The sequence below is a fragment of the Pteronotus mesoamericanus genome, unplaced genomic scaffold (genome assembly GCF_021234165.1).
Source record: "Pteronotus mesoamericanus isolate MK-2021 breed Mesoamerican mustached bat unplaced genomic scaffold, CSHL_Meso_final contig_130, whole genome shotgun sequence".
Lineage (NCBI taxonomy): Eukaryota > Metazoa > Chordata > Mammalia > Chiroptera > Mormoopidae > Pteronotus > Pteronotus mesoamericanus.
The window spans coordinates 11,181,622-11,195,178 of NW_026555060.1; the positions used below are offsets into that span (position 1 = coordinate 11,181,622).

Sequence of the window (13,557 nt, forward strand, 5' to 3'; positions counted from 1 at the left end):
GGTTTCAATAGCTTCTTGAGCAGTCTTCTAAAAAATACAGCTCCATTCTCCACTTTGGAGACTTAAGTAAATAACTGATACTCTTTGGCTTCTATCATCCTTGAAAATATTTGCAAAATATGTTCTACCAGCCATTATGTCTCTATCACCGTAATCTCACTAGAGCCAATTTGTTAACTGGGAACCTATCATTAGCCCAGCTCACGCAGGAGGCAGTGGGGCCGATGCTCCATTATCACTAAACCCATGTCTTCTAAGCAGGGGCGTCACTGACATTGCAGGGCAAGCACACTTGTGCCTCTAGTTCCTCCAGGTCTGGGAAGGCCACGTGAGAGACTCTTCGGAAGCCAACAGTCTTAACAAAAGCCAACCTAACTTATATTTTAAGGTGGCTATCATTTAAAAATAAATCAAAAACAAGGCTTGTATCCCCGAATGCAATCAGAGAGCGGTATAAAAGCCGCCCACGTGGGCATGTCTAGCTGTGTGTATATGGTTTCAACTCATTCCTAAAAAACGGCCACTTTAAAAGAAAAGCAAGTAGAAAATGAAGCAGTTGAAAATGACATGCCATGTGTTCACACTCCCTCTTTTGAATTCTTTTGACTCAGCCTTTCAAAAAGTCTGTGGGCCCCCAGGCTGTCAGTACTTCTCTCTCCCACCCCTTCCCTAGTCTTCAATAGGCCACTCAGATGAGCCCACAGGCATTCTCAGGACTGAAGAGAAGGCCAGAAGAGAGACTTTTACTGTCCACAAAATTGAGCCATTCCTCCAAAGAAACAATTATTTGGCATCTTAGTAATACCCTTGTAGTCACTATCACATGAGACCCATCCAGCATCAGCAGAACATGTATCAGGTCATCCAGAATTGCTGGGAGAATTACAGTAATTACTTTATCCATCATACAACTAAATTACAGCATTTCCTTCCAGTGAAAGCCTGTAGGAGAGGCTGAGGAACTGCGTTCCTCTGCGTGCTGTGTTGGTTCCCGCTGGAAACACAATTAGGCAGTTACACCTACTTACAGGTTAAATGATGGGGTGAAACAGGAGTGCTGTGTCCTGCCTGCTGTAGTTTGCCGGTGGGCGTGTGGGAGGGGTGCACAGTATTAGTCTATACTGTTGCAAATGTCAATGAAAAGCTGAAAATACTTCCTAAATCTCATAACAGTTAAAGATCGTTACTGAGGTTTCTGCTTGCTCGATAGACCTTACTGGTTAGGTCTCCCCTGACTCCCCTGCATGGACCAGAGCTTGTTCTTATCACTTTGCCCCTAACTCTCACGGTTTTACTTGTGTGCGTGCGTGTGTGCGCGTGTGTACACCTCTCATTTGGCGCCTGCCTCCCTCACTAGAAGACAGCTTCCAGGAAGGCAGGAACTGTGTCGTTTTGTGTGTCACTGTTACAGGGGGAGCCAAGAACAGCAGTAGAAGTTCAAGAAATGTGTGTTACCCAAAAGAGTAAAATGAATAGATGACTAGTGAATGCTGGACTATTTTTTTATTCTTTTGTTTCAGTTGCAGAATTAAGAAAAATCTTTGAACCAAAGAGGAAAGAATTTTTAGAAATGAAAAGGTAAGTTCTATAGTGTGTATAGTGAGCAAATAGAAGAGCTTGGCAAATCAGTGCTCAGCTCTCCCTTACAATTCATTTGCATTGCTTACTTTTTTGGTGTCTTGCACAGAAAAGAAAGAATTGCCAGGCGCTTAGAAGGAATTGAAACGGACACCCAGCCCATCCTCTTGCAGAGCTGCACAGGGTTGGTGACGCACCGGCTGCTGGAGGAAGACACGCCCAGATACATGCGTGCCACAGACCCGACCAGCCCCCACACCGGTGAGCATCCGCGGTGGCTTGCCGTCAAGCAGGCTGCTCCGCTGTTCCACAGAGCCTTGTTCATCCCTTGGTATGGGGGAGTGAGATGCTCCACAAAGTGGATTGTGTAGATATAGTTATATTCATGTGCATATTTGTTAATAACTTCAACACATTTATGTCAGTTCTGTCCTGCTTCACAGGAGTGGTCCTCCAGGATCCCAACAGCGGCACACTGTAGGGTAATCAATGATGACTCTCATTTCTCCCCCAACCTGGTGCCCCTCAAGGCCAGGAAATACATCTCTCTCTTTGTACCCTCAGAGCCCTGGCACAGGACCTGCTTGCTGTCAGAGGTCCCCCGTAAAAGTTTGTTTGGTAAAGGACTGAATGAGACATGTTTAAATGGAATGCCCAACTATCTAGCACAGGGCACAGCTGCTCTTAGGAAGGAACGCTAGGACCAAGCAGGACCTTAAATGATTAGGGTTGTCATTCTGTGTGTTCATGTAACAAACATTCTATTTAAATTATTTTTATGTATGTAATTTTAAATGCATTGCATATATATTGCAATGCATTGCAAATGCATTGAACAGTATGTCAGACATGATTTAGCTTTTCCTTGATTACTCACTCATTGTTGGGGACATCAAATATTCAACTTGACCTTGGGAGAAGGTGACATATTCAGGGCTATTCTTTCCACCCCCATCCCTGGTTCTGCAACTCCATGATGCTGCTCTTTATAGGCAGTGTTTTCTAATTTCTTCCTCAGAATGGGCTGCTGATCTTACTTCATGAGGTTAACAGTTTGCTTATCTGTACAGCTTCTGATCTTTTATGACAGGCAAACTAGAGAGCTAAGATTTTAAAAATTACATCATAAAGAATCAATAAAAAACAGAGTACCAAGTTTATAGCTAGAAATAAGCCCTACTGTATATAAAATGTTAATCTATATATTATATAATCATTTAAACATCACATGTTAATGAGAAAAGGGAGAGTTATTTAATGAAATGGTCTTGGAAAAATGGATTGTTGTTGGGTAGGGAAGGGAATATGTTTCTCTTCTGACTTTACACTGAACACAAAAGCAAGTTCCAATTGATTACATGATTAATTTTAATAAAATTAAACATATGAAAACATAGGCGAGTATGTAATTTAAGCTGAATGGAAAAGGACTTTCAAAGCACAGAAATAGCTGTTGAAATCACAGATTACCAGGTCAGGTGATTTGACTACACAGCAATGACCATTGATACTCCAAAGAAAATCTCATGGGTAGACTTCGCGAGAAAATTAAACAAGCCAGTTTGAAAATATTTATAAGACAAAGACTCACATTCCAATATATGTTTACACCAACCAATAAAAATGACACTATGAATTAATAGAATATATAGAGCACTAAGCTTGACGAGATTTGTATTATCTTCTTCAGAGTTTAGAGTTTCAGTTTATCTTTGATGCAGACTTTATAGACATTAATTTGACAGTCTCACATGCATCTCAAAATGTTGTACCTGCTGATAAAGCAATTTTACAAGTGTATTGTGATAGTATCAGAAAAATCATACTGATTGAAAGTTAGAAACAATTTAAATGCCCAGTAATAAGAAAAGAGTTAAATTAATTACGGAATGCCTGTTGGATAGAATATTACAAAGAATGATGTCTTTAAATGATGCCTTAAAAGAATGATGTCTTTAAATAAGATTTCCAAATACAGGAAAATGTTTTCTATAGAATATGAATGTTATATAAAACAAATTATTTTATATAGAAAAAAGAAAAAATCAGTTATATAAATGATTAGAAGGTCTATATAGAAATGTTTGGTAGATTACCAATTTATTCATTATTCATTGTTATAAATTAGTGCCTACTGGTGATTTGGGGTTACACCCTCTTATGTTTTCAATGGTAGACATTTTCTATGTCAAGCATTGTGCTATAATTGGAAAAATCCACTTCTGTTTAAAAAACACACGCAACAATTTGGTAAATACCGACATGGGCATATTGTTATGGTTACTATCAGATCCTATGAAACTACAATCCCCTACTTGTCAGATTACAGCAGTTCAAATATCTGTTATCTTTTTCTAGAGGACTCTGAACTCACCCTCTGGCCTCACACATGAAATATTAAACTCAAAAACAAAAAGAGTAAGTCAATAAGGGGCAATAGCTCTGAGCGAGAACTGAAGGGCTCTCAGGAGTGAGGGACTGAGCTTTAGTTCATCCCTCGCTCTACGTGGCTTGCAGAGCCCATTGGACATTCGAGCCTTCATTCATTTCACAGCAGATCCCAGGTAAACCATTTAACTACACCTGTGTGAGAAACTGGCCCTTCAAGTGTACGTGCTCAAGTGTGTACTATGTATAAAACAGTACAGTAAATGTGCCTTTGCTTAAATCTGTATTGATTATCCATATGATCTTCTTGTAGGCCGATCTAATGAAGAGGAAGAAACTTCTGATTCTTCGTTAGAAAAGCAGAGTCGACCTAAACACTGCCCAGAAACCCCAGGGGTCCATGGTGACTCAGGTATCATGGACACCCAGAGTCTGGAGTCCAAAGCTGAAAGGATCGCAAGGTACAAAGCAGAGAGAAGACGACAACTGGCAGAAAAATATGGGCTAGCTCTGGACTCTGAGGCAGACTCTGAAACTCCGTCTCGATACACCAAGTCCAGGAGGGAGCCAGATGCTGTTGAGAAAAGGGGAGGAAAAAGTGAAAGGCTGGCTGAGTCAAGCAAAGACTACAGTTCTTCGTATTCCAGGGCTGAGATTCCAGGGCTCAGGACCAGCGTGGCTGAATCCCAGGACTACACCCTCCATACCAGGGACAGTGTTGTCAACGCAGAGGTGCTGCTCAACATGGAAAACCAAAGACGAGGTCAAGAGCTGAGTGCCACTGGGCAGCAGGCCCACGAACTGCCCCCCACAGTTGAGAGTTCCTCATCCTTCTCGTTCTCCGGGCAAGACTGCTCCTTCAGTGAAGTGCCAAGGTCCCCAAAGCAAATGCACAGTGTACCCCTCTCCTCACCTGGGCAGCCAGCCTCCCCAAGCCACTCTGGTGACCCACCACTCCCTGCTGAGGCTCGATCCAGGTAAGCAGTCAGCTCGCACAGACCACCATTGATGGGGAAGCACCCATGCCTTCTCTGCCTCCAGGTGTCTTAGAGTCCGGGTATTCTTGGCATCTGTGGAGTCTGGGGGCACTGCAGAAATAATATGATATATGATTTTTTAGTTTCAACAGTATCAGAACAGATTCTACTAAAGCAGGAAGCTATTTTTTTTTTTTTTTTTTTTTTTTGCTCTTTCTTTTTTTAGTAAACTCAACAGTGCCATGAGAACACTTTCATGGACGCTTTGTTTTATGACCCTTCTTTTTGCTGTTTCTCACATGCCTTTTAACAGTTGCCTTTTTCTTTATTTCTTTTTCTGTAATCATACCCAAGACTTTTTGGTGATTGCTTTTGTTGCCATTTAAAATCCCATCCCAGAAGGAGCACCACTAACCAGTGGGAGGGTCTCAGTTTAGGGTATGAAGTATGACTACAATATATACTGACTCCAACCAACTGTGACATATAGTTATGTAAGTATATCAACACACTGAGAAAACAGCTGTTTATAAAATGCCTTATTAAAAAGATGAGCCATTAAGAAAAATCACTATGCAAAAAAAAAAAAAAATCAACAAGAGACAATAACAGCTCTCATTTGGAAAAATCAGAAAGTCACACTAAGAGAGAATATATGTTTCTTTCTAATTTCACATTTAAAAAGTGCAATAACCATATTTAAAATGTAATTGACTTAAACACTCCATCCCATTTCAGGGTTTGGGGTAATTGTCTCAGTAAACTTATGAGTGTATTTTTTAGCTCAAACAAGCATTAGCTTTGCAAGTGAATTGAGGAGGGGTGAGAACTTATGGTCAAGTAAAATTATTCTGAAGAAAAAAGATGTTGGAAAATACTTGTATTTGTTTCACATTGGGACATAGCAGTAAATGTTATCATTTTTAAGTAGCAGTAATGCATCTAAAACTGAGTGTATCAAAAACTTAGTTCTTAAAGTTTATTGAACCAAAGACCTGTCTTTACTCACTTGGCCATCCACACTGAAATGTTTAGAGACATCAGCTTCTAAGAGAATTAAGTACCATAGACTCTGAGATTGTATTTTGAGGGCCTTTGTTCAGCCTTTGGAGTTTACTTACTATTTAGAGACTGTGACCTGTTGTCTCATATTTTGAAAAGCCTGTTGTTTGGGAAATTTGCATTTTCTGGTAGAAACAGTATTCTTGGCTTAGTCAATCTCTGTTAAAGAAAATTCTTCATGTGCTCTGTGAGCAGGACAAAGAAACCTAACACTCAATTTAGAAAGAAAGAGATTGACAGTTATCTGGGTTAAAAAGTAGTGAGGCATCTAATTTCTGGTCGCAAAGGTATGGAAGCTGCTTAAACTGTTACCACGCGTCCAGGTTAGTCACCTAGATCACAGGTAATAGATTCTTGGTGGTATTTTAAATCAGTTGTTAAAATAATTAAAACTTGGTTGCGTAGTTCATGTAAAAAGATAGGATACTTAATAGCTTTGTGTAAGCCAAAAATCTTAATATTCAAAAATTTATATACAATCTTGAGCCATTTCTTTCCAGGTTATTTTGAAGAAGAATGTTACCTGGAAGTTTTCCTAAGCCTAGTCTTAGACTCACACTGCCTTACTTTCACAAAGAAAGGCTTCAAAGAATTAAGAAATTGTAAAGAAGTCCTTGAGGAGGCACATGCTTTATTTTTTTTTAAACCATTCAAGGCATACACTTCTATGATTTATATGCAAAGAAATACAAATCATTTCATATAGAGAGAGGAAATGCCTGAGGTAGCTTTACATTAAAAAGAAAGGAATATAATATATGACATTAAAAACGATTAAGATTTATTTTGTAATGACTCCAGCCATTCATCTTGTAAAGGTGGATTTCCAAAGGATTACTATTCTGCTAGACGTTCTCTCCCTAGTACCAGGTAATTCAGGTGCCAAAAAGTCACTGCTGTCTGATTTCCATTTGTGGGGAAGAAAGACCAAAAATACTTTGTGAACTAAAACAGTAACCAAAGAAACCTCAGTTACCCAATAACCATGAGTGAAAATAAGATGTCATCTGAAATGGAATCAGATAACAGAAGAGTTTAAGAAGATTAAGGGATGACCAAAAAGTATCTACAAATAACAAAACAATTGAATAGCACATTTCATTGTGGGTTTGTTCTGTCATTGAAATCGAATGTTTTTCTCACTGTGACACTGTACTTATCACCGAGCTCTGCCAGGAATTTTGGCTATTAATATCTGAATTAACTCATTGCCATTTCATTTTATTTTGTGCTCACTAGTAGGAGGCTGTTTTTGTTTCATTAATTAAATATGAGTACATCATTCATGAATATACTGTCACAAGACCACCTACAGTAACCTGAAAATTCAAATGTGAGCCAGATATCAAATGCTCAGCTTTTCCATGCGCTCATGTGCACTGACACATGTACACGCAGAACAATCATCTGTTCTTATACTTCACTGTACTGTACTGTTTTTAAGCATTATAAGCTCAGTAACAATCTTTAGGACAATATTTAACTGAGTAATAAATTCATTTTAGAATTATTTAATGTTTAATTTATATGATAAAGAAGATATGTATTATGTATATACAGGATGGGGCAAAAGTGGGTTTACAGTTGTTCATATGGAAAAATAATACAATAATTAATCAACCAATAATAATTCAGGAATAAAGTCTGTTTCATGTACTTACCACTGTCAGCCTACTTTTGCCCTGCTCTGTATGTGTCTAGGTTACCAGATCTTTAGCTAAGAAGTCCTGTTAGTTGCCTGGGAATCAGGTGAACACATTGTTCTGAAGCCAGTTAAGAAATGCACCTAGTAACAGAGTAGAGCATAAGACACCTCCCAACTCCTGCTTTCCAATCCTGCCAAGCCCATAAACTTGGAATTTAGAAATTATATTTTGTGGAGAGGAAGTATTACTAATATGAACCACTTTTGTTAATTCAGCCACCTGTGAATTTTAAAATAAAATTTAAAGTTATTGGGGGCCTATGGATTATTCAAATTTTTAAAAACCTGAGCCCCTGCTACTATTAGAAATCCTGAATCAAGCTCTTATTGAATTTGCTACTTTGTTCACCTCATATTATTGAAAAGCAAAATGAAATGCACTATATTGGTTAGTTCTGTGAGTGGAGACACTGTAGCAAAGCCCACAGCTGGTGTCCTCATGAGTATCAACTGTGACTCCCTCCTCTCAGTGAGCTATAGGTCCAGCAAAGAGGAGAATGCTCTCTTAATTGTCCAGTGGTGCTCTACCCCAGAAAACCCTTGTTCATTTTATTTTCATTACTCTTCAGCAGCGATTTTCAACCAGTGAGCCCCAAGAATTTTTAAAACGTGCAATACCTGACTAGTCAGGGGCACTGACCTCTTTTCCCTTAGACTGTCAAATTTAAAAAAAAGAAAAATGACAACAGCCAGCACAACAATAGCCGTTCAGTGTGAATGAATCAGGATTATACCTATTTTTTGTCAGATCAGCAAAAAATATATGTTTTTTGTTGTGCCGCAGAATTTTAGTAAGTAGTTTATGTGCACCATGAGATGAAAAAGGTCAAAAATCACTGCTCTACAGCAATCCTCACCACTCCTTCTCCCACTGAACAAATTGTGACTTTAGTGGCCAGGAAATGCTGAAGGTGGCTTCAGGCCGCGCTGGCACTGAAATTTGACCCGGGGAGGGCAGCCATTGGGAAAGGATGGTTTGGGCAGGGCTCCCCGTAACACCAGAGAGCTGGGGCCGCGCTCAGGACAGACCAGGGCACCCTCCAGAATGAACCTTTTCTGCAGCACCGTGACATGCAGGCTGGGCTGCCTAAGAAGGAACAGGGCTTATGCTGTGCTCTCATAGTTTATTTCTGATTGCGTTTGTCTCCCAGTGAGGGGGTGACTCTAAAAACTGTCCCCACAGCCTCAAGCTCATTGTTTTAGTTCTTAATTGCCTGCTTACCTGCACTGACAGAAGTGTCCGCGGAAAATGACACTGAAGGAGAGAACTGCCTCTTCACCATCAGCAGTTCTGTCTCTGCCTGTCCTTCTGGTGGCAGGAAGGAGCATGTGGAACACAGGCTTCATGTCACAGCAGAATGTCCCGGAAAACAGAGACCTCTGAGGATCCACTCTCCAAAGAAGAGACCTCAGGGTTTTTTCCAGTGTTGGAATGGAATCCTTTTCACCTTTCAGTCCCTGGACCCCAAAAGCTGCCGCCCTCTCCCTGTTCTCCGAGCTCCGTAGACATGTGCTCACCTCATTCCCATTTTCATTTCATTTTATTCTCTTCTTACTGGCAAGCATCAATGTCTGTTCATTGAATTCAATACGAGTATGTCATCCCAAACACTTGAACATTCAAATGTCTGCCCCATTTTAAAGGCATACGCCTGTGCATATGTCCAAAGCAATCATTAGCACTTCCTCCAAACAAGCAGCGTTAGCAAATAAACTGTCCATTTTAATGAAATGCTGAAGTTAATAGCCATTTTTCTTAAGTTGAATAATGTTTTATAATTAGCAGTTGTTGCGTAATTGGAGCTGGACGCCCACAGGGTGGAACTAATTTTATTATGCTCGACTCGACCTCACTTTGGTAGCAGGAAGCACTATGAAAGGGAGTTAAAGCCTATCGTTACATACTGAGGCACAGAGACCAAGAGAGACTCCTGTCCTCTCTGACAACTGGGGGTGCGTTCTTGTGGTCCGGTACTGTAATTCTTGGCCAGCCAGTTACCGCATCATAAAAAATGTTCTGTCACACGCGAGGCCAGCATCTCACTGTCCCCTCATCCCCGGTAACCGGTTGTCCTCTCACAGGGAAGGTAGCCTCTTTCCTGTGGGAAGTTGGCTCCCCCAAAAGGCCCCACAAAGTAGTTACTTGATGTTAAAGAATTTTAAATTCTCAGAAACAGAAGTAAACCTGGAGGTTCTTTAGTTAAAAAAATCTATGATATACAGGAAGAAACTAAAGATAAAAGCACTTGGGTAATTGGATTAAAACCAGGTAACTACCTTGAGGAGACTGAGCCTATTATCTATCATCCCTGTAGTCATTCAAGTTCTCTGAATCCATTAGTTCTTCCATTATACTCTGCTCTTGTTATATATGGCAGCTCTAGTTTCTGTCATAGTGGAAAAGAGAGTTTGCTGGTTTTGCCCTTTAAAGGTCAGAAAGTTTAGGAAAGAAGATCAGGGGTCTTAGAAAAACACTGTTTGTATTTTTAACTAAGCCTTCATTATGAAGAGTAGTTAAGCATAAAATTAAGGAATACTGCATAAAATAATAACATCCATTCAAGACTTAAAGAAATAAAGAGAAAGGAACCCAAAGTATCGTTACCACTATTCAGATGGGATCTCTTTCTTTTTCTGTCTTTTATATCCTCACCCAAGGACTTACTTTTAGATTTTTTAGAGAGAGTGGAAGGGAGGGAGATAGAGAGGGAGAGAAACATCGATGTGAGAGAGAAACATCAATGAGTTGCCTCTTGAACGTGCTCAGCATGGGCTGTCCAGGGACCAAACCCACAACCTAGGCATATGCCCTGACCAGGAATCAAACCTGTGGCCTTTCAGTTTACGGGACAGCACTCCAACCAATCAAGCCACACTGGCCAGGGCTTTTTTTTTTTTTTTTTTTTCATATTTTTAGAAACTCACTTGCTCTAATAACAATTTCTGCAAAATAACTCCAGAAATGAATTTTGTACTTTTATGCAGTGATGCGGTTTATAATCCGGTTTGGGGTATCCCTGAGGCACCTGCAGTGTTATCATCAGGCTGTGCTCCACGATGGAAAACCCAAAACTCCCATTATAGTTTGGCAGTGCCTGTGAATTAGCCAAATGAGCTCCACGCTCTGATGCACCATTTCGGGAGCCAAGGCATGCTTTTAGTCCACTTTCTAAATGAAGAATTTAGCTTCCTTACCAATATAAACACTGCAAGTGCCCTCTCTGGGCTCTCCTCAGTTCTTAACTCAGGATCCTCAGCCTCTCTGGGCTTTGGGGAGAAAATCTGAAGAAAAGAAAGAAAAAAGATCCAAAACAGATTTTGTGGATTGACTGTGTGTGGTCCACATGTTATATTGACTTTTCATTTATTAATATTTTTGTTTTCAAAGGATGAAAAAAGATATTTGAATGTAAAAAATCCCATTACCTGTACCAAACATCTGTGTCCAAGTAAATCCTTGAACTGTAACTCTTATCTAGATCAATTATGAAGGTCAGCTGAATTATAGATTTTAGGAGGCATACTTTTTTTAATATTATTTTTATTAAGACATAATTTATGTTCAGTAAATTCACACTTCTTAGTAAAATTCTGTGAATTTTGACAAATACATAAAGTTGTGTAACTCTCACTGCAATCAAGATACAGAACAGCGCCCTCAGCCCCCAAACTCCCTTGTGTGCCTTCGCAGTCAGCCCCTCTAACCCCCAGGCCCTGACAACCAGCAATCCATTTTCTGTGCTATAGGCTTTGATTTTTAATATATAAAATCAAATTCTTTGAGTATTTTGTTTTTTGTCAATTCAAAAGAATATTCTTATATTCTTATATAAGAATTTGATGAAATGCCATACAAGGTAGTTTGTATGGAGTTGATTTTTACCTTCAGATTTCCTAGTGAATACTCAAAACACAAGTCAGGTGGGCATGCTAAAATTATTTTCCATGACGCTGGCATTACACATGTGTCATAGCCAACAAAGGGCTATTTATTGATGAACAGTTGACATTTAGCTAGTGTGATGTTGAGCCTGCAATGTGCCTATGAAAGTGGGAATTAGTTTCATGCATTCGATATCATGTCACATTATTACTTTGTTCTGCCCGAGGAGCCGGGGCAGCTGAGAGATCGATCCAGCAGAACTGAAATATTCCCTTAGTCCTCAGAGTATTTATAATCCCTCCCCCATAACATCCAGTATTGCCTGTTCTGAGTTTATTCCTTCCATGAATTTTCTCCTTTCCAAACGGGTGATTCTCACACGTCTCTGGTATAAATTGCTTTGGCGGGAGGAGGAGACAACATTTCACTCACCTTGCCAAGTCTGGGCCCCAGCATCTCCTACCCCCTACCCCACCTCACCTCAGCAGCGAGTGCCCTCTGAGCCAAATTGCCTTTCACTCCTTTGATTTCATGTTGTATATTTGGAGAAAAGGAGGAAGAAAGTGACTGGGTTTTGCAGGATGTACAAGTAACTGAGTGACTGACTGCTGGAGAGACCAGCATTGGGTCAGGGTGCTGGGTGTGGTCCCCCCGCGGTGGGTGCCTTCCTTGCTGGCCTGGGGGCACGTGAACACCAGCATCTCCGCCACATCATTGCTCATGCAAACCAGGGGACAGTCATTTCCAGAACTTGGAAGCCTTTAACTCTGGAAGAGTCGAACAGGTAGTCTGGCAGGCCCCTACCACTGGATTAAGCCCTTCCTTTCATTAACCAGCTTGTGATTATGGGTAGTTGATGTACTTTTTTGTGCACTTTCCTTTTTTCACCTATAAAATGAAGATAAGAAAACCTCAGAGAATTGTGGAGATTATTATTTAACAATTCTGCCATTCCACAAATATTTATTGAGACCTGCTATTTGCCATACACTGTTTTGAGTGCTGATGATGCAATATCCTCCTCTTTCAGGGAGAGTATGTACCCCGGGGGAGTGAGAGACATAAGTCAGTATGTAACGCAACAGGTGCAGTGAGTGCTATGAAGAAAATTCAAGCAGATCAGTGAAGATAGGGGGGCGAAGACATTGGGTGTTGCTATTTGCTATAAAGAGGCTGGTTAGGAAGGTCTCCCTGAGAAGACAGGAGTTAGCAGAGACCTACTTAAGGTGAGGAAGGAAGCCGTGCACCTGCATGGACGCTGCGCATGCAGTGTTTGAGGAGGCGCCTTCCCTAGGGGGGCAGGAGCGTGAGGTTGGGGGGGGTGTTATAGGGAGGAGGTGTGTGGGGCCGTGTGGGCAGATCAGGAAAGCCCTGCAGCCCATCATGAGGGCTTTGGGTTTTGAAAAGAAGAAAGGCAGGACTGCCTTGCATTTTAAAATAATTCCTCTGGTTGCTGAGCTGAAAGTAGACTCTAGGTGGGCAAGCACAAAAGTAGGCAGGATACTTAGGAGGCTGTCTCAGTAATCTAGGTGGGAGATGGCGGTGCCTTGCCCTAGAGTGACGGCAGCAGGGGTAGTGGAAAGAGGCCCTATTTTGAAGGTAACCATAGGATTTCCTGATGACTCAGATGTGCAGTGTGGGAGAAACACACGGGGCAACGGTGAGCTCAAAGTTTGGGCCAGGGCACCTCAGAGCTGAGGTGGCCATTGGCTGAACTAGGTAGGGATGGCTTCAGTACAAGGGAGCGTTGGAAGGAAGTGGAGAGTTCATTTTTTGGATGTGTGAAATTTAAAATGTCTGTCAGAGATCCAAATGGAAATGTCCAGGAGCCCGTTGAATCCAGGAGTCTGAGTTCCAGGGGGAGATTGTAATGGAAATAAGCATTGGGAGATGGTCATCCATCTCCATTGTGGAAGTGAAAGCTGGATGAGGTCATCCAGCCTCAGACTGTTGGTGGAGGAGGA

General features: G+C 40.9%; 1 protein-coding gene across 16 annotated transcripts in view; it reads left to right on the forward strand.

Moving 5' to 3' along the window:
• The window catches only part of SVIL (supervillin), a 215,740-nt gene that overhangs the window by 132,220 nt on the left and 69,963 nt on the right, over window positions 1-13,557 (forward strand). For all 16 annotated transcript variants that reach the window (XM_054592170.1, XM_054592180.1, XM_054592174.1 and 13 more), the window contains 3 exons: window positions 1,521-1,578; window positions 1,688-1,839; window positions 4,280-4,943. In XM_054592170.1, coding sequence (XP_054448145.1) covers window positions 1,571-1,578; window positions 1,688-1,839; window positions 4,280-4,943 — 824 coding nt within the window. In that variant the 5' untranslated portion in view covers window positions 1,521-1,570. The remainder of the gene's footprint in view (window positions 1-1,520; window positions 1,579-1,687; window positions 1,840-4,279; window positions 4,944-13,557) is intronic.